The sequence below is a fragment of the Oenanthe melanoleuca genome, chromosome 12 (genome assembly GCF_029582105.1).
Source record: "Oenanthe melanoleuca isolate GR-GAL-2019-014 chromosome 12, OMel1.0, whole genome shotgun sequence".
NCBI classification, from domain to species: domain Eukaryota; kingdom Metazoa; phylum Chordata; class Aves; order Passeriformes; family Muscicapidae; genus Oenanthe; species Oenanthe melanoleuca.
In genome coordinates, this window is record NC_079346.1 from 10,261,823 (window position 1) to 10,282,130 (window position 20,308).

The 20,308-nt window shown below is 53.3% G+C and overlaps 1 protein-coding gene across 2 annotated transcripts in view; it reads right to left on the reverse strand.

The window, feature by feature from the left end:
- PLXNA1 (plexin A1) overlaps positions 1-20,308 on the reverse strand; it is a 112,050-nt gene that overhangs the window by 23,243 nt on the left and 68,499 nt on the right. For both annotated transcript variants that reach the window (XM_056501371.1, XM_056501372.1), the window contains exons 11-21: positions 12,568-12,664; positions 12,042-12,232; positions 8,369-8,520; positions 7,948-8,068; positions 7,478-7,614; positions 6,773-6,940; positions 5,807-5,900; positions 5,093-5,332; positions 4,793-4,936; positions 3,869-4,103; positions 2,374-2,516 (exon numbers count right to left, since the gene is read on the reverse strand). In XM_056501371.1, the coding sequence (XP_056357346.1) occupies positions 2,374-2,516; positions 3,869-4,103; positions 4,793-4,936; positions 5,093-5,332; positions 5,807-5,900; positions 6,773-6,940; positions 7,478-7,614; positions 7,948-8,068; positions 8,369-8,520; positions 12,042-12,232; positions 12,568-12,664 (1,722 nt within the window). The remainder of the gene's footprint in view (positions 1-2,373; positions 2,517-3,868; positions 4,104-4,792; positions 4,937-5,092; positions 5,333-5,806; positions 5,901-6,772; positions 6,941-7,477; positions 7,615-7,947; positions 8,069-8,368; positions 8,521-12,041; positions 12,233-12,567; positions 12,665-20,308) is intronic.

The following is a 20,308-nucleotide window of genomic DNA, read 5'->3' on the forward strand; positions in this document are numbered from 1 at the left end:
TGGTTGGACTGAACCACATCCTGAATTCACCCTCAATCCCAAGAAAGAAAATGATAAAAAAGGGTCCAAAAGCAGCTGGACTAGGTCTCTCACTACTACCAAGCTTCCCCTTTGGTGATCAGTCTCAGTCCTCCCAGAAGAGTTATCTAGTTTGTAAAATCCCAGCATCAGTTTCAGGGCACCAATGTATATATATGTCTATACAGACACACCCTTCCACACAAACACTCTCTCCCACTTGTGTGCAGACACATAAAAACACTTCCCTCCCATAAACAAACACTCTTTCTCTCCCAAGCACACACACAGATTATAATTTTCAATTTCAGCTAACAAGCAGCTCAATTCCCACCCAAGTCACTGCAACACGTGCCTTGGGTATTACATAGAAAGCAAATAAAGCCACCAGCAGCAAACCTGCCTGGTTTGGGGGGGGATGGATTTCAGATAGGGAAATAATAGCAGAAATCTGTCTCACTGCAGGCACACCCTAAAACAGTCCCTTTACTCATGAGACAATTGAAGTTGTATTTCTGGCCATATCTGGCCATGTAGGACCCAGCAGGAATTGGGCTTGGATGCTTTCACACCTGCATTACCATCAGCAGCCCAGCTCTGGCCAGCCCTGGCCACATTTGTTATCAGAAATGAAAAATTTTACAATACTCCATTTTCCCATTAGAAAAAATGGTTTCCTCTGAATAAAAGCCTTCCTGTGGTAAAACATCATTTTTTTCTCTAATTCTCCCCCTTGTCTTCCTGATTTGGAGAATGAGCATTCAATTTCGCTTCATGTCGGTATTTGGAGACAAAACAACACTTTTCATTTCAAAACATCAACTCAAAGTGAAGAACAGAGTTTTGACACATCAAATCATTTCATTTCAATCAAAACTTTGGATTTGTGCTCTTCAGTTCAGTGAAATTCCTAACAGTTGTAACTTCCCTCTCCCAAAATACTCCTTCCCACAAAAACCCTGTTTCCCACCAAGTCCTTGTCAATTCCAAGCCCCCATGTTCAACTTGCTGATCATTAGTAGAAATAAATGAACAATAATGAATTAAATATTTAATCAGGCTTAAATTCTCACAAAGCAACCAGCCTCCCCCTAAACCCAGGAGAGGAGGGGAGCTGGTACCAGTGCTCACTGTGGATTAGCATGTGCGTGAGCAAGCGCCGCTTCATTCCGTCACTTGCAATAGCTAATGTTACACTCTGAGTAAAGAGACAAATAAAAGCAAACCTGATTAAATTATATGAAGCTTACACAACTCTAGTTGCTTTATTTAATCTCTTTTGGGGATTTTTTTCCCCTTTGCAAACTTAACCCCTTGCTTCCCAGGCCAGGCTGAGCTGGTGTGCTCTCTCAAGCAGGATGTTTTGAGTCAGGAGCTGGAAGTGGACAAAGTCCACCCAGCCTGCCACAGCAAATGAAAAATTCCTCCTCTGATACCCTTTTTGATACCCTTTCCACTTTCCCTCTTTAGGGAAAATCTTTAAGAGGTGAGAGGAGAGCCAGGCATCTGCACAGACAGGAAGGGCTGTGCTCCAGGGAGACCTACACGCCTGCTTTGGCTCTGAGCATCCGGAAACCTGAGCTGCAAGGGGAAATCCATGGAAACAGGGTCCCCACCACCCTCCAGAGCTGGGATTAGGGGCTGGGGAAACAGAGCAGGCAGAAGGCCAGGGCCCACGCCGTAGCCATGCTGGCGTACAACACCAGCACGTGCACTTGCAGTTGGTAAGAGCTTGTTGTGTTGTAATTAGTGACCGTGCATCTTGCACCAGAGCCAATTACTTCTCCTAAATACATTGTGAAGCCCACGTCGACATTAATTACTGTGCTGGGTTAGCAGTGAGGGGAAGCGAAGGTCACCCCCCTCCTTCCTCTAATCAAGAGTGGCCCCAGCAGCCCAGCACACGAGAAGCAATTGCTGTGCAATTGCATGCACTAAATTATACAGAGGTGGGGAGGCCAGGAGAAGAGAAGGAGCTGGTTTGGGGAGCAGAGGAAGGGTGCCAAGGATGGGTTCTGCATGGGGAAATGGAGCCAAGCAAGCAGGCGATGTCAGACAACCCTGCTAAAAGCAAGCGACCGGTCAGGCATCAAACAAACCCAATTGAATAAAGCAAGTGCTGTAGAAAATGACAGCAGCAATGATATTAATATAAATATTGATATTAATGTCAGAGAGCACAGTAACCATTTGGCAGCCAGTCCACATCCGCGCCGGCTGCCACGCGGAGAGACGCACCACGCCGGGCCAGCATCCAACCACAGCATCTCTCCAGCCTGGGGGCACAGGGGCTCGTGCAGGGGCACATCCCCAATGTGAAGCACTACAGAGACAGACAGACAGACAGACCCACACCTCCATCTCTTTCAGCACAGGGTGGTCTTCTATCCCCGGGAAGAGAACCCGCATGGCGTAGGTGCGGTAATCCAGAAAGGGGATGCCAGCCCCATCCAGGTCGTTGGTCAGCTCGTTGATGTCTGTCTGCAGCTCAGCAAAGGCTGGATGGGAAAAGCAGAATTAAACAACACATCCTGGAGTCTCAGCACACAGCATTGGCACTCAGCCCCTCATCACACCCCGGCACCCCACGGGTGGACCCTCCCCAAGGCATGAATATTCTCAGCATTCCTCTCCTTGGCAGGCTGTGATTGCTGTCCCCACACAGATGGAGAAATTGAGCTGCAGAGTGTGGAGATGACATCCCCAGAATAAATGAAGTGGCAGATTTGGGAACAGAACTGCCAGGTCCCAGGGGGGCCAAATCCCCCCTGCCCAGCACTTGCAGCCTCCCAGGGATGCTGGGGGAAGGGGGGAAGAGCAAGGTTTGAACAAAAACAGAGCTTCTTGGGGAAAACGTTAGCCTAAACCACAAGATTGCCCTCATTTCTTTTTGACCTAAATACTACTTAAGAGAAGAGCTTGAACACACCCACCCCAGAACCTCCCGATCCCAGCAGAGGCAGCTGTGACTGCCAGGGGAACATGATCCAGGGGGGTCCTGAACCTTTAATTGCACCTACAGGGAAAAGCTGATGGGAGTAGAGTCCTGGAAATGCACCAGGGAAGGGGGTTGGGGTGGGGGGAGAAAACCCTCAGAAAAATCAAATTAACAGCACTTTAAAGGGAGCTGAAAGCCAGGCAGAGGACTGCAGGCTCGTCAGCCTGATGAGAAAAAACAAACCGTCAGCTTGAAAGGCGTGCTATCTTATCTGTAACTAGCGGGACTAGAAAAGAGAAAAGGCAGGGAAGAGATTGTGCCTTTTAATTAAAAGCAGATCCTTTTATCTGCCAGCTGTGGAAGACAAGACACCATCCCCTTCACCAGCTCCCTCCCCTCTCCCTGTCACCAGTGCCATCCACAGGCATGTGGAGGGATGGGGACTTGGGGGAGCAAAGGTTTGTCTTTCTTTCCCCTTTTTATTATCTTGTTTTCGGTGCCTGCTTCATTCGAGTGTCCGGGCTGGTTGTGACTGTGGCTGGCAGGGTCGGGGCCTCTGGAGCCAGCTCAGGGGGATAATGGGCAATTAGGTTTTATCAGCAGTATCATACAAGGAATTCTGTCCAATTTCACAGCATCTGTCTGTCACATAATGAGAGATCCACTGCCCACTCACAGGAAGCCTTCGCTACCCTGCTTGCTGTCTTTTCTCCCATTTGGAGAAATGGAGAAGAACTTCTTAACTGGAAATGTCCCCTAAATCCACCCAAAATGAGTTCACTTCCACTGACAAAGCAGCTTTGCCCATTCCCATTCCCTCTCTGAAAGTAAGGAAAGGGTAGGAGCACACCGAGCTTGGAGCAGTAAGAGCCACCCAAAGACCCCCACGCTGATAGCAAAGGGATCCCTCACCCTCTTTGCACTCCAGGGCCACCCGGGACTCCAGGTTGTCCATCTGCAGCTGCAGGCGCTTCAGGGTGCGGTCAGCGTCGCGGGACTTGCGCTTGTAGGCGATGAGGACGATGATGATGATGAGCAGGAGCAAGCCGCCACCGCCGCCGATGCCGATGATGGCGGGCAGCGTCAGCAGGCTGTCTGAGTAGATCTGCAGCGTCCCCGGAGAGAACTCGAACCCTCCAGCCTTGATCTGCACCACGCCAGGGAAAAAACGGGCCTGCTGTCAGGGAGTAGGTGCCACAGGCAGCCCTCCCTGTGTGCCCACCGTGCTGGGGACTGGGGCATGACACTGGAGCGATGTGGACAAACGCAGGAATGGCAGGGACTGGTCTGGAGCAGCTCAAGGAGCTTTAATGGCATGCAGCACACACGCTGCCTGTGCACGTGGAGCAGGCAGAGAGTTTGATGTCTCATTCAGACAACGTTACAGTAACAGATGGGATGTAAAGGGAGTTTCCCCACAGACAGGGAGCCTGGGGAGGACTGTGCTGGGTCCCTTTTAACATGGCAGAGTCCTGGAGCGCGAGCACTGCTGCACTACAAGCCCACAAACAAAGGAGCCTGCCTTGCAGCATGTGCCAACACTGAGGGGGAGAGGTGGGAATCCCCCCTGCCTTGCACCTAGCACCAGCCAGGGCACAGTAGCACCAAGCTGAGTGTGCAGCAGGGTGACAAAGTATTTGGTCCTACCAAACATGTAATTAGGAAGATGGACACCTAGAGAGCAGGAAGATGGCTCCTGAGGACGCTCCTGCATGTACATCTACTATCTGGTCCTCATTCAAACACGAGCACACAGCAGGGCTGGTGCTGGGATAAAGACTGGAATTTTGAGATACATAAAGCATAAGAAGCAAAGGCACCAGTGTCAGCACTTACTGTGACTTTGTGCTGGCCAGTGAGGTTGGGGGACTCGCAGAGCAGCTGTGTCTCAGAGACCGTGAGGGTGCAGGGAGTGTCTCCGATCAGCACCGTGTAGTTGAGGCGGGAGTTGCCAGCAGCTGGTGGGAGCAGGTTCCTGCCCTTTGAGGGAACAAGGAAAGAGACTGTCAGTTCTAGTGCAATGGGGAATGCTTAAAAAGCCCAATACATGGCAAAATCTTTGCTCCAGGAGAGAAGAAATGCCATCTCCGCAGAGGGATATGTCCCTACCTCTGTCCCCAGGTGCAGACTCTTTACCTTGAGGATGAGGGGAGAGCTGGGCTTCAGCTCCAGCATCCCTGTGGGGCTGAGTGGCTCAAAGACAGGGTCTGGGTAGTAGACGAAATTGGTGGTGTTGATGATGAGCAGGGCCTGCACGTTATCCATGACAAAGCCGATCTCGTCCGGGCGGTCGCCAAGCTCCGGAGGGCTGCGCACAGGGTTGTCAATGGAGGGAGCGTAGCACACCATGGTGGTGTCATTGTAGACAGTGCAGTTCTGCAGGAGGCACAGAACGAGGTCAGACACACTCCCAACAAGGTGGTCAGGACCAGACCCCACAAGGATCTCCTGAAAGCAGCGGCTCTGGACACAGGGTGTAGATTTGGAATCTGTTCTGTTCTAACAACAGTTGTCACATCCCACCCCAGGCCAGAGACAGGCTCCTGTCTGCAATGGATGTGCAAAGGGTAGCAGGCAAGATGTCACTGGGGATGGGCTCTTTCTGTCAATATAGATGTCCCAGAAACCTCCCATCAGTTTTGAACGCTGAGATCTCAACCCTCTCCTGAAAGCACCTGGCTGGAGGCTCTGCAGAGAGATTGGTGCCTCTCTTTGGGGCAGCAACCCCCAGACCTCAGCCTCTCCAGACCATCACACCTGAAGGGAAATGGGTGCACTGTCTGCCCTGCATTGCACACAGACAGCATCCCTCTTTGTGCTCTGCCCCCAGCCCCAGCCAGCACCACTTACATTCTCCCTTTCAGAGCTGCAGTACTTGGCCCGGATCCTGGGCTCTTTGATGGTGGCCAGGTTGGTGCCAGTCACAGTCAGCAGTGTCCCACCGCTAGAGACATGGAGACAATGTGTTAGGAAAGGCAGCTTGGCACTGACCCCCTGCTGTAGGATGGAAGCAGTCATCATCTCCAGACAGATGCCCATCTGCCCCAGCCTGGCTGAGCCACCCATGCCCCAGGGATTTCTTATCCCACCCGTATATTGCACGGCTGACAGGACCGTGCACCAATGTCAAATCATTTCAGATGACCCAAGGGCCAACTAGAGACATAAAACCTGATAATTAACACTGACAACCCACTCTGTGTGCAGGTTTAGGGTCTGAAGATGGCTCCCAAACTAAAGTCAACTAAGCATTCACAAGAGGACAGCATCCCAAGAAGTACAAGCTCCTCTCTGCCACCCCTTCTCCACCTCAGAGGCAGTGGGTGACAGGAGAGGCTGAACTCTGCCAGCTTTTCCCCATGACTTGGTGTTAAAAGCCCCATGGTCCTGGAGACTTTGGCCATGCCTCTGGGGAGCTTGCTCCTCATCAACAGCCTGGGGAAGGTTTCCCTTGGCACTAGCTCTTAATGGATTCCTTCGCCTTCTCTCCAGCCAATTCAAACCTTTTAGAAAAATATGTAAACATTTCAAAAAATCCCCCGATGGGAAATATTTTAATTTTATTTGCCGCCGCCAAATGTCAAGCTGAAATTAAGCAGAATCCAAAGCACTCTCTGCTCTTGCCCCCTGCCAGGATGAGCACTGTAGGCCAGGAGTTAGCAGGGCCCTGGTGCCAAGCCATTGCTCACACTCCTCTTGCCACATCTCTGGAGTGCAGCCTGGCAGTTATCACAGCAATGAGATGTGCCCATCAGGAGGGGGAAATCCGTATGGGAAACAGTCCCCCACGCATCCCGCCAGCTCCTTGCAGCTCACCTGTTGATGCTCCATTCAGGATCAATCTTCTGGATGGTGGGGTCCTCTGTGTAGTTGTACTTCACCTCTGGGTTGCTCAGCTCTGCCCGGTTGATGTTGATGAGGATGGGGGCGCCGCCGGGGGTGTGCCCTGGGGGCGTCCTGCACCGAATCTCACGGGCGCTTCTCCTGGGGCAGAAACACACAGCCTGTCAGTGCCTGGGCAGCAGCGGGGCCAGGGCTGCCTGGGAACCCCCTGCCCCAGCCCCTCTGCCCTTCTGAAACAGCTGGGGGGTGAAGAGAGAAAGGAGGAAAAAAAGAAAAAACACAAATCCAAGAAATGAAACAAAAGGCAGCCGGGAACGACTGAGTAGCTCCTGAGCGTTCCCATCGTGCGGCGGCTGCAAACAGCAGCGATTAGGGCTGATAACCAGTAATTACCGCAGGAAAATATTTAAAGAGCCGCTCCATTATCATCCCTAATCTAAAAATTATCCACTTCATGCCTCAGGGCTTTGTGCTTTTAGAGAAAAATCTCTGTTCTTAGGGCTCTTCCTGCAGCCTCTGACACAAAGAGGTTTCAAGAGGGGATGCCTTTGGCCAGCCAGGGGGTTTGGCTCCCATGGTCTCTCCTGGCTCCCCAGCCCAGGCTGCTGCTCTGTCTGGGGGTCCCACTGCCTTCAAAGGTGCCTGTTGCCCATCCTCCACCACCCTGTGTGCCCTCACCATGAAAAAGCACAGGGCCGTCCCCCGATGGTCACGGACACGTTGCTGCCAGCGTTGAGGTGGGTGCCTTCGATGGCGATCCAGGTGCCACCAGAGAGAGGGCCCCGGGCTGGGACAACACGGGAGAAAGTGGGCGTCTGTCAAAGGAAAAGGAGTCAGACAGGTGGCAACTGAAACCCACATCCCCAAGCAGCTTCAACCAGGTGACAGGGCCACAGAGGAGAGGGACCTATGAGACAGCAGCCAGGCACAGTACTAAAGCCTGGCAGTGCCAGCAGGACAGTGGGGAGGCAGAGCAGTGTAGCCTTGGAGAAATTCAATCATCATGACTCAATGCCTAACCAGAGAATTCCTGCCTACCCCTCAGGAAAACGATAGCAACGTTTCCAACTCAGCCAGAAAACCACCCAAAACCACCCAGCATCACCTCCCTTTCAAGGTGACAGACCTGTCCCCAGCATGGGGCTTACCACAAAGGTGAAGGTCTTGGGGGATATGGCCCGGTAGCTGGGCGTGCAGTCACGGATGCACACTTCAACCCGTGCCTCATGCACCTTGTTCACGCTGGCATTTCCGATTTCACACACAATCCTAAGAGATGAGAGCAAGAAACTCTCAGTGTCCTGGCACCAAGATACTTCCTGTGTGAAGCAAAGGTCTCAGGTGCCAGCAGATCCATGAGAAACCAAGGTGGTGGCAGCTGACACTGCCAGCCCACAGAGCCTTTGAGCTCTTCCCAAAGCAATCATAATCAGCAGGTACTTCCCTCCCAGTTCAGCCCAGTCAGCTCTATGTCTTTTGCAACCACAGGCAGCATCTGAACACCATCCCTGCTGTCCCAAACCCTGCTGAGGTGGTTTGGAGCACACCCTCCCCTCGCCAGGCACTTACTGCTCAGCACTGATGTACTCGCTCTCGATGGGGACGCACACCACTTTGCCCACTCGGACACCCCAGCGAACATCTTCAAACTTCAGGCCCAGGTTCTCACCAGTGATGGTCAGACGTGTCCCTCCTTGTCTGGGGCCAGTCTCAGGGAACAACTAGGAGAGAGCATGGACTGTCACAGGAATGCAGAGCCACAGGGACACCTCACTCGGGCAGGCTGCAGCCTAGGCAGCTGCAGAATCTGAGTTACAAGAAGCAGACAGGTGATGACAAATGCCAGCACACCTGTAAGTTTCCCACAGAGCAGAAAAGACCTCCCCAGTGACAGCTGTATCCACAAAATGCTGCCAGGGACAAGCCAGGAGATATGAGATGTGTCCAAGCAGAGGGCTGGGATGTGGACACCCTGCTGCAGGCACAGCCATCTCCTACATGACAAGGACACAAGAGTTGAAGGAGACAGGGCAGGATCAGCCATGGCTCCAGCTGAACTGGCAAAGAAGCCCCTGGATGTGCCTGGCTTTTGGCCAGGTCCCACGTGCCCAGGGATGAGATTCCCATGTCCAAGATGTCCTCAAAACAGAAAGCATCTCCAACAGGTCCCTGCAGAGGTGAAATGGCAGGCGGGGGGAAAATGTGTTTCTCTTCACCTGCAAACCCTTTGCTGAGGCCAGTTGGGAAGGGAGGGGACCTCACCACAGCATCACACCTCATTTACCAGGATGATGCCCAATAAAGCAGACAGGTGTGGCCTGACAGACAGTGGCAGAATGAGGGATGAACAGAGGTGTGGGCCCTGTTCCAAGGTGTGTGGGGACGCTGCCTCCAACCAGGCAATTTCAGACAGTTTTACATCAGATTGCTGGCCCCCAGGTCAAGCACCTGCAGCACTAACTGGGATGAATGGCAGAGCTGCATGCCCTGAGAGGGCCCTGGGATACAGCTGGGTCCCCAGGGCCATGAAGACACAGCAGAGAAGGCAGCTGCAGGCAGCAGGAGAGGAAGAGAGGAATGCAAACTGGGTCAGCCCAGGAAGAAATCACACCCTGACCCAGGGGAAGGGATGGTTCTGTTGCAGGTGATGGCCTCCTCTGCTCTCCTGGCTGAGATCCCCTCTGGCACTGGCAGGCACCTCTGCCTGCACTAAGCCCTGCTCCTGGATAGGTTCAAGCCACAACCAAGCACGTGTAAGCTCTTTCCATTCTTGGCAAATCTGAGCAGCTGCAGCCCTGGGGCCTGAGCCAGATGGATCCTCCTCCTCCTCATGAAGGGCTCATTCCTGAACATCATCTCCACAGCAAGCAAAGTGGATGAGCTTAGGGTGGGAAACATGCAGCAGTGGACACTGTCCACATCATCAACCCTGATGGACTGCATGGAGCCAGGGGCTGCTTCTGCACAGTCCCACTACAGCCATTGCCACTGGGATTAACTTCCACCCTCTGGATTCACACTGGGCTGATGACATTCAGCACATGTGAACTCAGACAAGAGCACCCAGGCCCCTTCCACACAAACATCCTGCAGGATGTGTCCCAGGCCAGCAGCAGAGCCAGGACTGGTGCCTGAGCCCTGGGTCATGCTGGGCAGTCACAGCTCACTATTTACACAGCAAAAAAACCCTCTGGGGCTGTGGGGAACCACTGTTTGCCTAAACCTTGTTGAGTTCCTGCCCAAGTCTGGGACTGGAGCTCGTTCTAGCAGCTGCAGCCAGCATCAGGTTGGGTCTTCCCCTTAAGAAAAGCTCTGCTGGGGCAGCTGGCAAGGAGCTGCTGTTTGTTTGGTGTTTCCAAATGAGTGTTAAAAGCTGCTCTGGCATGTTCGGCTCCTCCTCCTCCGCAGCAAAGCTGACAAGGGCCACGCGCTGGGGGACGGAGGAGCCGGGAATGAAATGACATCGTTGGCCACCAGCACAGGCAGGTCACAGCTAAACAAGGTGTGTGGGAGGGGGGAACTGCCAAGGAGAGCAATAGCTGCTCAACCCCCCCTTTCCCTCTCCACCTCCGGACCCCTGGCCCCAACAAACAATGCTGCTTTTCTCCTAATTGGTTTCATAGGGTCCTTTTACATCAACAAGCCAACAGCTCCAGAGGGTACAGGCAGCTGGCTTGCTGTCAGCTCCCGTGGCCACAGCACGGCCAGGAGGTGCAGAGGCCAAGGGGTACCCCCTTCCCAAGGGAAAGGATGTCACTCTGAGGGTCACATTGAGCACTAGCCAAGACACCACAGAGCTCTGGAAGAGGTTTGTCCCCACCACTGAACAGTGATTCTTCACCCTCAGGTTGAAGAATCATGGTCATCTCCCAGGCTAGCCCCACCATCCATAAAGACACCTGCACTCCAGTGAGCTGGGCAGGAAGGAGGCTCCACCTCCCCATGAAACCACTGTAGGAGACTCTTCTCCCTCATCAGCCTATGCTGCCCTCTCTGCACTGGGCTTTTATCTGGACCATTTGCAAGCATGCCCACAGCCCAGATGTGGGACTGGGGTAGTGGGAGGCAGCAGGCAACAGGAGCAGCATCACACTGACAGTGACTGCACATGCACACTGACTGCCACCTCCCAGGGCACTAACACAGAGCAGTGCCAAGGTCAAGCCCACCTGCTAACAGATCTGCTCCTGCTGCACCTGCAATTACTGAAAAATTTCATAATGATTCAGGGTGGGAGAGCTGTTACCATCAGCTCTGGACCAACTGCTGTTACCAATGCTGGGCACCATCAGCTGCTGGGAAGCTGCTGTGTGTAAATGCCTGCAGCCCTGGTCACCTGGACACAAGAGGACCAGGGCACAGCCTACAGCAAGGCCATGAACTGCCCCACAGTATTCTCCACTCCCATCATCCCTAGGAGTCCAGATTTGGATAGTTCAGCCTGAGCACAGTGGGAAGTTGACAGGGAGCCCTGCACACAACAGCAGAGCTCCATTTAGGGATCCAGGATCTGAGGCTTGATCCCACTTCCTCAGGAATGGATCCCTTCTCCTGCTGGCACCCCACCAGCCCCAGGCAACTCTGCAGGCAGTACTTCTTGCAGGCAGGGCTCTTTGCAGGCAGGGCAGAGCTGTTCCCCCCTCTCTCCACATGGCTGCCACCCAGCACACTGCAGGGCCCATCCATGTGAGAGACAGGCAGCACGCACTGGGAAAAGCCAGGACTCTCATTTCCAGCCTCCATCAGATAAGGCACTGAAACCCAAACAGATCAGATCCTGTGCTAAGACTCCAGTAATTAACACCACCGAGGCCCGGCCAGCGTGGGTTAGCAGAAGGCATCCAGCTGAAATACCCACAGTCTCTCCTTGTGACCTGGATCCCAGCCCAACAGGCATGTGAATATTAATATACACAATCTTATAAGCAAAGGTCATAAAAGCTGTCAGGGAAATGGGATGATGATGATGAACTACTGGCCCCAGTGCACACGGCAACACAAGAGCAACCTAGAGCTTTCCTGGATCCCTCAGTCATGTGCAGGAGGGGTTGGAATTTTGGAAAAGAGCCAGAAAGCCCCGTGCATGGGGGTGGTGGAGAGAGGATTTTAGCCTTGGAAATGAAGGAACACTCAAGTATTAAACACTGAGTAGATCTGGCTGCTGCGAGCTGCCATGGAGAGCCCCACCACACCCCAGCTCCATCCCCCAGCACAGGGCACCGCCACCGCCGTCCCCACCTACCTTGGTGATCTTGGGGTCGGTGCAGCGGCTGCTGCCGCTGCTGGCGTGCATCCAGCCGCCGTCGGGGGCCAGGCAGTGCTGGCGCAGGGAGCAGCGCCGCTCCGACACGCACCAGCCGCACTCGAAGCGCGGGTCGGCCTTGAGGCACAGCCCGCAGCTCTCCCGCAGCGCCGAGCACTTGTACAGGTGGGCTGCAACGGCACGGGGCAGGGTCAGCACGGGCCCCAGCCACGGGAACGGCTTGGGGGGAAAGGCACCAACTCCCAGAGGGACAAACCCACACAGGCGGGAGCCAGCTGCACCCTGGACTCAACACCAAAGTATGGTGTCTCCCAAAGCTTCTTGGAAAAAGCCTCTTGTTTAGACACCCATCAAAGCACTGGTGCAAAATATGGTCAGAGCCAGGGTGGGCTGGAGGCTGAGGGGGCACTGGGCCAGGGCCCATCCCATCCCATCCCATCCCATCCCATCCCATCCCATCCCATCCCATCCCATCCCATCCCATCCCATCCCGCCCCTCACTCACCCTGGATGTTCTGGGGGTTGTCAATGACAAAGTTCCCGTTCCAGACCACAGACAAGTTGACGGGCAGGTCACTGATGTCATTCCCTTCGTAGGAATACTGCAGGAGGAAACAGAAGGAGGCATAGCCTGTTAATTATTGAGGCAAAATGTCCCGGTGGTGAGTGGCATAGCGAGACACGCAATCCCATTACATGGATGTCTCCCACAGCCCAGAGGAGAGGGATGGGGTCCTGGCTGGGACCTGCTGGCTAGGAACAAACAGGTCTGACAGCCACTCGTCAAAGTGTCAGTCACAGCACATGAAACCAGTGGGGTGGACTGACAAAAAAAGATAAAGCAGCAAAACACAGGGTTTGTAAATAGACCCAAAGCTCATCAACTCAAAGGTCTGAAGCTGCTGCTACTGGAAGAGGAAGAAACAGATGGTGCTTCTGCAGCACAGATGTACTTCTACCCACAAGGCTCCTAAGCCCTTCCCCATGCCCTCCCCACACCAGGGATGCTCAGCCATATATTTGGGGTTATGGTCATCACTAGTGAAGCTTGGGGAGGATAGGGTGGGCACATCACAGGAGTGGATTCAGTAGAGTCACCCCTGACAGCCAGTGGGAGGATGTCCCTCACAGCCCCCTCCAGCCCTATCACCCATAACAAAATGACATAAAGCTGTGGCCACATGGCAGTGTGTAGGACAGAGCCAAGGACCACTCCAGTGCCACACCAGCCCTCAGAAATATGTCTGGAGAGAGCACTCCTCCCCTCCACACCACACCCCCAGATGCCCCACTCCCAGCTCCACACTGTGCTTGGACATTGGCTGCACTCCACTTCAGGACTGGAACCACAACCCTGAGTTTCCATGCAGGAAGGTGACACCAGGGAATCCTACCCCTCAGCTTTAGGGGACCCAAAATTCAGGCCCTTGGACTTGCTGCTGTCCAGACATATCCACCTCCACTTCTCCTTCCAGCCTTGCCAGTGCCTTCTCCCCACCCAGACCCCTCTCCTCTAGCTCAACATGAGTCCCATGAGCAGCACCATCAGTATTCCCTGCAAAGCCCTGCATGCAGGCAGAGAGGTTTAATCGATACAGAGGCAGGAAGGCATTTGGAAGCATCCCTGACAGCTAATGACCTCCTTCGGCAAGAGATTCCCCGCTCCTCGCCTGAGAAAATGACAGGCGTGTCAGGAGAGATTAAATGAATGATTCATGGGTTGCTGGAGTTTGTTAGAGAGCAGCAGATGCACCAGCAGTGCTTCACCAGGCCACGGGCTGGCCACAGCCCTGCCACCCCCCAGCCAGCCCCAGCACCACCTTTCACAGCCCCAGAACCAAGGAGGGGTGGCCTCAGCTCTCCTGCAGCACTGCCTCAGCTGCTGCCCCCACAGGACCCTCTGCAGTGGGTCTGCTCTACTCAGCCCCTCCACAAGGCCCAGGTGGGCCCATGGAGGGGCCAGTGTGCCCTGGAGAACAACATCTCAGCCTTCTCACCTGGCCATCAAAGCTGCTCCCTGCTGTGCTGAGTGTCTCCCAGACAGCAGCATCACCAGTCCAGCATCAGACACGGCACAAAATGGGGCACACGAGACCTGGCTAAGGCAGCACACCCCTCCCTCAGTGCTACAGGGTGCCAGTGAGAGCCAAGCCTGGTCCTCCATTTCAGCTTTTTGTTGGTGATCCTTGCCCACAAGCCACCCCACGCAAATGCAGGGTGGAGGACCCCAGAATGCAGCCCTCCCTGGGGAGGAAGGCTGCAGCCATACCCAGCAGCTGTCACACATAACACAGCCAGCTGCAAATCCAACAGCTCCACCACCATCTCCTCTCTACAGGCAGAGCCCCATCACCCCCCAGACATGGCACCTCTCAGATGACCTTCACCACATCTCCACCACACACCATCTACCACCAGAGTCCCTCAGCATCATTCCTGTTACCAGGCCTGGGAAGGTGAAGCCAGAACTTGGCTAGGAGTCCAGATCTGTTCACCTTGCCCTATCCTACTCCATCCAAGGACATCCTCAGCAGAACCACAACGAGGAGCTGGCCAGACCTGTCACTGAGCAGAGACCATTCCCTGGCAGCAGGAGGGAGCACATGCTGGGGAGGGTGGTGGCAGTGCTGGAGCAGAATTTAGCTGTGACGAGCCACGTGGCAGCGTAAGTGAAATTGGCATTTTCAATTTGTACTCTGACATGTCTCATTTGGGGCCCTGGCATCTTGGGAAAGCATCCAGCCTGCAGCTGTCCAAAACACTTATTTGCATCTCTCTGCCCCGGCTGCTTTTGGAAATTAGTTCTTCTGGGAGGTGGGCTGGAGGAAGAAGAATAGGGGGAAAGGGAGGGAGAACATTAACTCTTCATGCACCAGTCCTGAGACAGCAAGAGGACAATTGCATGAGAGACTGTGTCCCTGTGGGAAAGGACACAGTACTGAGGATGCTGACTGCTGTGGCAGGGAGCTGGAGCAGGCAGTGGGGAGCAGCAGGAGCACAGGACTGTGTGGAGGGAAGTGGCAGAGCAGGAGCTGTTGCCTCAGCTGGTGTTCAAAGCATGGGATCACCAAGGGAACATGGATATCAATGAAAAATGTGTCCTCTGCATCTGCATGTCTGCCAGCAGCCTCTAACCTGCCCTGCAGAGACAGCAGTGGGTCTGTGGCTTGAATACTGTACTTGGATACTGGTCCCTGTAGAATGCTGGAGCTGGAGTGAGGACTTGGCAGCACACAGGCAGGAGCTGCAGCTGCAGGGCCTCCAGGCTTGGCCTCCTGGGACTTGGAGATCCATCAGATCCCTCTCTAATTTCCAAAGCATCTTGTATTTTGAAAGGTGTTTCCGAAAGGTCTCCTCACAACAGCCCTTGCCATAGGTAAGCACAAAAGTGCCCTCTCCACCCAAGGGCACAGCCACAGCCAGGGAGGCAGCAGCATCCAGGGAAAGCAGCAGTCACCTTCCAGCCCTGGAGGCCCCACAACTGGTGGGGATCAGGCAGGGGGTGCTTACCAATCTGTCCATCCTATGGGAGCCAAAAAAGAGCTCACAGACAGCCAACAGGTTCCATCACACTAGCTCCTCCCTGTTTGGAGCTAACATGGCATTAAACATCCATTAAATACTTAACTGTCATTAACCTCCCAGTTAATCAATCCCAGTGGCTGGCAGCACACTGGGATGAGCAGCAGGACAACAGGCCAGCATGGGTGTGAGTGAGGGGTGCACCTACCCAGGCAGTCTTGCTGCCAGACCATCTTTCACTCTACAAAGGTGCCCAGGACCCCCAGCTGTGCCAAAAATTGATTTGGCTTGGTAACTGCTATGAGGATGAACTATGGGAAAGGGGTGTTTGCTCTGGGAGCAAAAAACAACAGGCACAGCCTGAGAACAAACCAGCAGTGCCCAAAAGTGATGTGTTCTGATGCAGCACGGCCCACAGAAGGGGATGGGAGAAAAGATGCCATCAAGTGAGTCAGCAACTGAGATGAGAACTGCCTGGCTCCTTACCTAACCCAGCCAGCCTCCCTGTCCCTCCCTGAAGAGCTTAAAGGCCAATGTGGAAGAGAGGACAGGGGATGTTTCAGCCCCACCCAGCTAGATACTGGTCTTCCCAGCAAGGTCTCCTGCAGAGGTGCAGTTCAGGCAAGAGAAGTCCACACTAAACCTTTCTCAAGGCTCTTTACCCAAAACTTATCTCAGGCATCTTCCCAAGTAACAATCACCGACCTCACATGTCTGATTCTCACATCCACCCTGCCCCCATGCAGGGAATGCCACCAGCCCTGCACACAGCAAGGGCTGTGGCTGTCACCTGCCCTGAAAGTCCCACTTTTGATTCTAGGAAGCCCCTGCTCACACACCCACCAGCTAGCAGCAACAGGCACTGAGAGCTACCCAGCTTCCCTTGGGATGAGAGATTCAGCACTCAGAGAAGGTGCCTCCAGGGAACCACACAGGGGACACAGCTGCAGCTAGCAGGAAACACCCCAAATCTGTGGGCAGATCTCACTGAGAAGCCCTTCAGGATGCTCTTGAAATTGCCATGCCAACTGGGCAAGGCACTAGCCCTTCCCATGCCAGAGGAGGCAGGGCAGCCCCACAGCCACCACACCCCTTTCCACAGGGCATCCATCCCCCTGCAGCCACAACGTGCCCAGCCCATCCCTGGGGAAGGCAGCAGAGGGGCTGCTGCTCTGCAAGCAAACCCACACATCCAAATTTCCTGTGCAGCCCCCCTCACTCCCACATGCACCATCCCCCTGGGCTGCAATTCTGGAGGAGAGCTTGGGCTGCAGCTGTGTCCTATTTTTCTGTAGTTGATGACCTCAACTCCTTCCCCGCACTACGGGGACGGCAGTAATGTACATCGCGTCTCGCCAGGGCTCAACTGCAATTCATCATTATTTTATCTGCTGGAATTTAATTGGATCCTATCAAACTCTCCTGATACTCCCTTTTCACTTTAAACACTGCTGCAGGAAAGATAAATGTAGGCACCGCTAGGACGGAGAGCGCGGCTTTGTTGGCAAAGGGAGCTGGGGCTGTGGGCTCCAATCCTGCTTCCCTCTCCATGGCTGCTTAATTAGAGATCCATATACTGGAGGTGTGCAGTGCTCAGAACAGGGCATGTGTGTATGATTTATGTTCCTCTATAAATATACCCTGGGCCGAGCAAAATACCGTCATCCGCACACAGCACAACTTGACAGTAACGCTCAGCCTCTGATCCTGCATCTCTTTTTTCTCTTTTCACGTGGATCTCCTTTCCTCCCCACCACACACAACCCTCTTCACCTGGATTCCTCTTGCCTCAAATCCAGCATGGTATGAGAACCTGAGACCCTGGGAATATGCCAGAGCAACACCCAGGTTCTACAGCAACAAAAAATACCCAGAAAACATAAATCTGGGAGGTCTTACTTCACTCCATGGCATCCACAACTGGGGCTGGGCTTCAGCATCCACGCTGGGGTACCCCACATGTGCCCACCCTGCCAGCCCAGCCTGCTCTGCACCCACATCACTTTATCCCAGCAAGAATGCTCACTCTGGGGTGAACGTCCCAACCTGAGTCTAGCCAGAGGGCAGGAATCTCCACAGCTCCAGCAGAAAGAATGGGCAAGGTGGGCTCTCCATGCCAGGGGCACTGGTGAGAAAGGAACCAAAAGGGAGCCAGGGAGGTGACACAGCTGCTCCCCACCACGTGGGACTTTAGAAAGGAAAATAACTGAGGCATTACGCTTAATTTAAAGTGCTGAGACAACAAGCTCATGAAAAGCAGATCAGGAGTTCTTCCTATTTATACATGTAAAGGGAAACAGCAGCTCTGGGGCTATTTCAGCCTTAAGAGGAACATTTTAGGGAGAAAAAGCCAAACCCTTGACAGCAAGAGACACCTGTAGCCATTTTGCAAAGGCCAAGACTAAATCAGATCAAGTCCAATGTTATAAGCATTAGTGCAGATTTGGAATTGTGGCACTTTTCAAGTGCAAAACTGTTTAATTTTTGCAGCAATCAGGAAGATGAACTCGTGGAGGGATGTCAGATGGGAAAGAATAGTTAAAGACAAGGATATTTGGAAAATGAATCTCAGTGGCATCAACCTTATGCATTAACACAGGTGACCATTTCTCCATCCTCTGCTGCAAAAAGCAAGCCTGGAAAAGTCTGCTTCCAGAAGATTAAAAGCAGTCAATTTGCAAAAATTAGTTTATTGGCAAAGATCTTAATTTTCTTAGTTAGGCTTGTCTTTCCTTTTTGAATCTTTACAATACATGTGGAAAACTATTAGTGTTTCTTTCCCCTTGAAGAGCAGAAAGAGACCAAAGTGACAAGGCAGAAAAAGTTCTTTTGGCTTGGTTTATGGCCTGGGATGCTGGGGAATACCAAGCTGGTCTCCCTTGAGTTTGCCAGAGATCTATTGGGCGTTTCAAACTATGTTTATAGTCAACACTCAGACCTTAATGAATGGACTGCTGAATATTTAACCAAGATGTCTTTTCTTCAAAGTGCTAACAAGTCATTGGAGTTTGACAAGCACTAAAACAAAAGACAAAGAGTTTTAAGGGGCTTGACTTATTATGCCTTTCATTCACCAGTGATTCAGGAAAGCATCTGTAATTCCACAGGGTATTTAACCTCTTGTTTAGACCCCACTGAACTCCTGGAAACACTGTGTGCTTAAATTACTTTGGCATCCATCCTTCACTTGTTGGCTGGGAAGATGTCATCCTTTCCCTATTTCTCCACTTGCCAGTGTTCTCCATACCAAAATCCTAACCCAAAGGATGAAGTGCAATGGAAGAAGCCGTTGGGCCATGGCTGGGAGAGCCTGAAGCACTATCAAGCAGCCAGATGGACTGCAAAAAGGCAGGAAGGAGACAAACATCACACAAGTGTGAATCTGAATCCCCCACACCATAATGCAGCCTGGCTCAATGCCCTCAAACATTAAAGCAGGCGAGCAGACCCTGAAAGCAAAGCAGTTTCTTTCAAGCCAAAACTCTCTTTTTCTCTTTGTGAAGCCACCCTGCACCCAAAAGCCACATCTCCTGCAGCCCCATGGAGCTGCTGCTACCTGTTCCCTGTGCACCTCACAGCACCACACACATGCCCTTCTGACAATCTGTGCTGTTTTCATGGCATTCCTGACAAGTCCCAGGTGAAGCATCCACCACTGCCAGCCCAGGATAAGGCACTGATTTCAGCTGTCCTATCCCTTTGGATAAGAGCTGCAGAGGCTGTGCAGCTCATGGCACCAATTCTGGCAGCCACATCATCCCTTGGGAAGCCCAGGGAATGCATTGTGCTTTAGACTCTCCCTCCTGCTTGACAAGTTGAAACATACTGAGGAGAAATGAGTCCCCACATCATTCAGAGTCTCTCTGCAAGCTCCACCTCCCTTATGTAAAGGGTCCCCTCTGGCACAGGCACCTCTCCCCAGCACCCTACAGGAGCCATCAGGCTGCTGCTGTCAGCACTGTGCAGCCACAGCACTGCCCCACAGGGAGCACCCTGCAGCACACATGTCCCAGACTGCCTTGGAATAAACTCAGCCAAACCCCACACTACAGAACTGGGCAGGAGACAGCTGCCAGCTCCAGGCAGAGGAGACCTGGCAAGAGGCTGCACTGGCTGCACAGCATCCCCCCAGGACTGCTGCCCAGGGCAGGAGGCAATGGCTCAGGATGCTCCTCCTGTCCAAAGGCTCTGCAGCCCTGGGATCACTGGAGGAGGGAGGGAGCCAGTGCTCATCTTCAATGGCTTCTAAATGTCACTTGTGCCACCAAAGGGAGCAGGGATCAGCACTGGTGTTAGGCTGCAAATGAGCTTTCACAGTATGAGAGATGAAAAACAAATTTTAAAAGGATTAAATGGGAGAGCAAAGGGAGGGGCTGGCTCCTTTTGGGGGAGGGCAGGTCGGTGAAGAGCACAGTGAGCAACTGAGGAGCTGAGACACAGCAGCTCCCAGTGGGGCTATTAGCACCCAGAGTGGCTTTGTTCATGGGCCTAGTGCACAGCACACACACAGCTCTCCCAGGGCTGCTAAACCCCCTCCCACTTAGGGGATAAGGTGCCTGGAGAGGGCAGAGATGCCTGCAGGAGTGAGCTGAAGTGACAGGGCTGCAGGGGGCAAGGACAGAGAGGCAGGAAGTGATGCAAGGAGCACGGGATGGAGGGCAGGCAGGCAGGGAAAAGAGGCAGCTGCTGGTCAGATCAGGGATGGAGTCAGGAATGGACAGGGG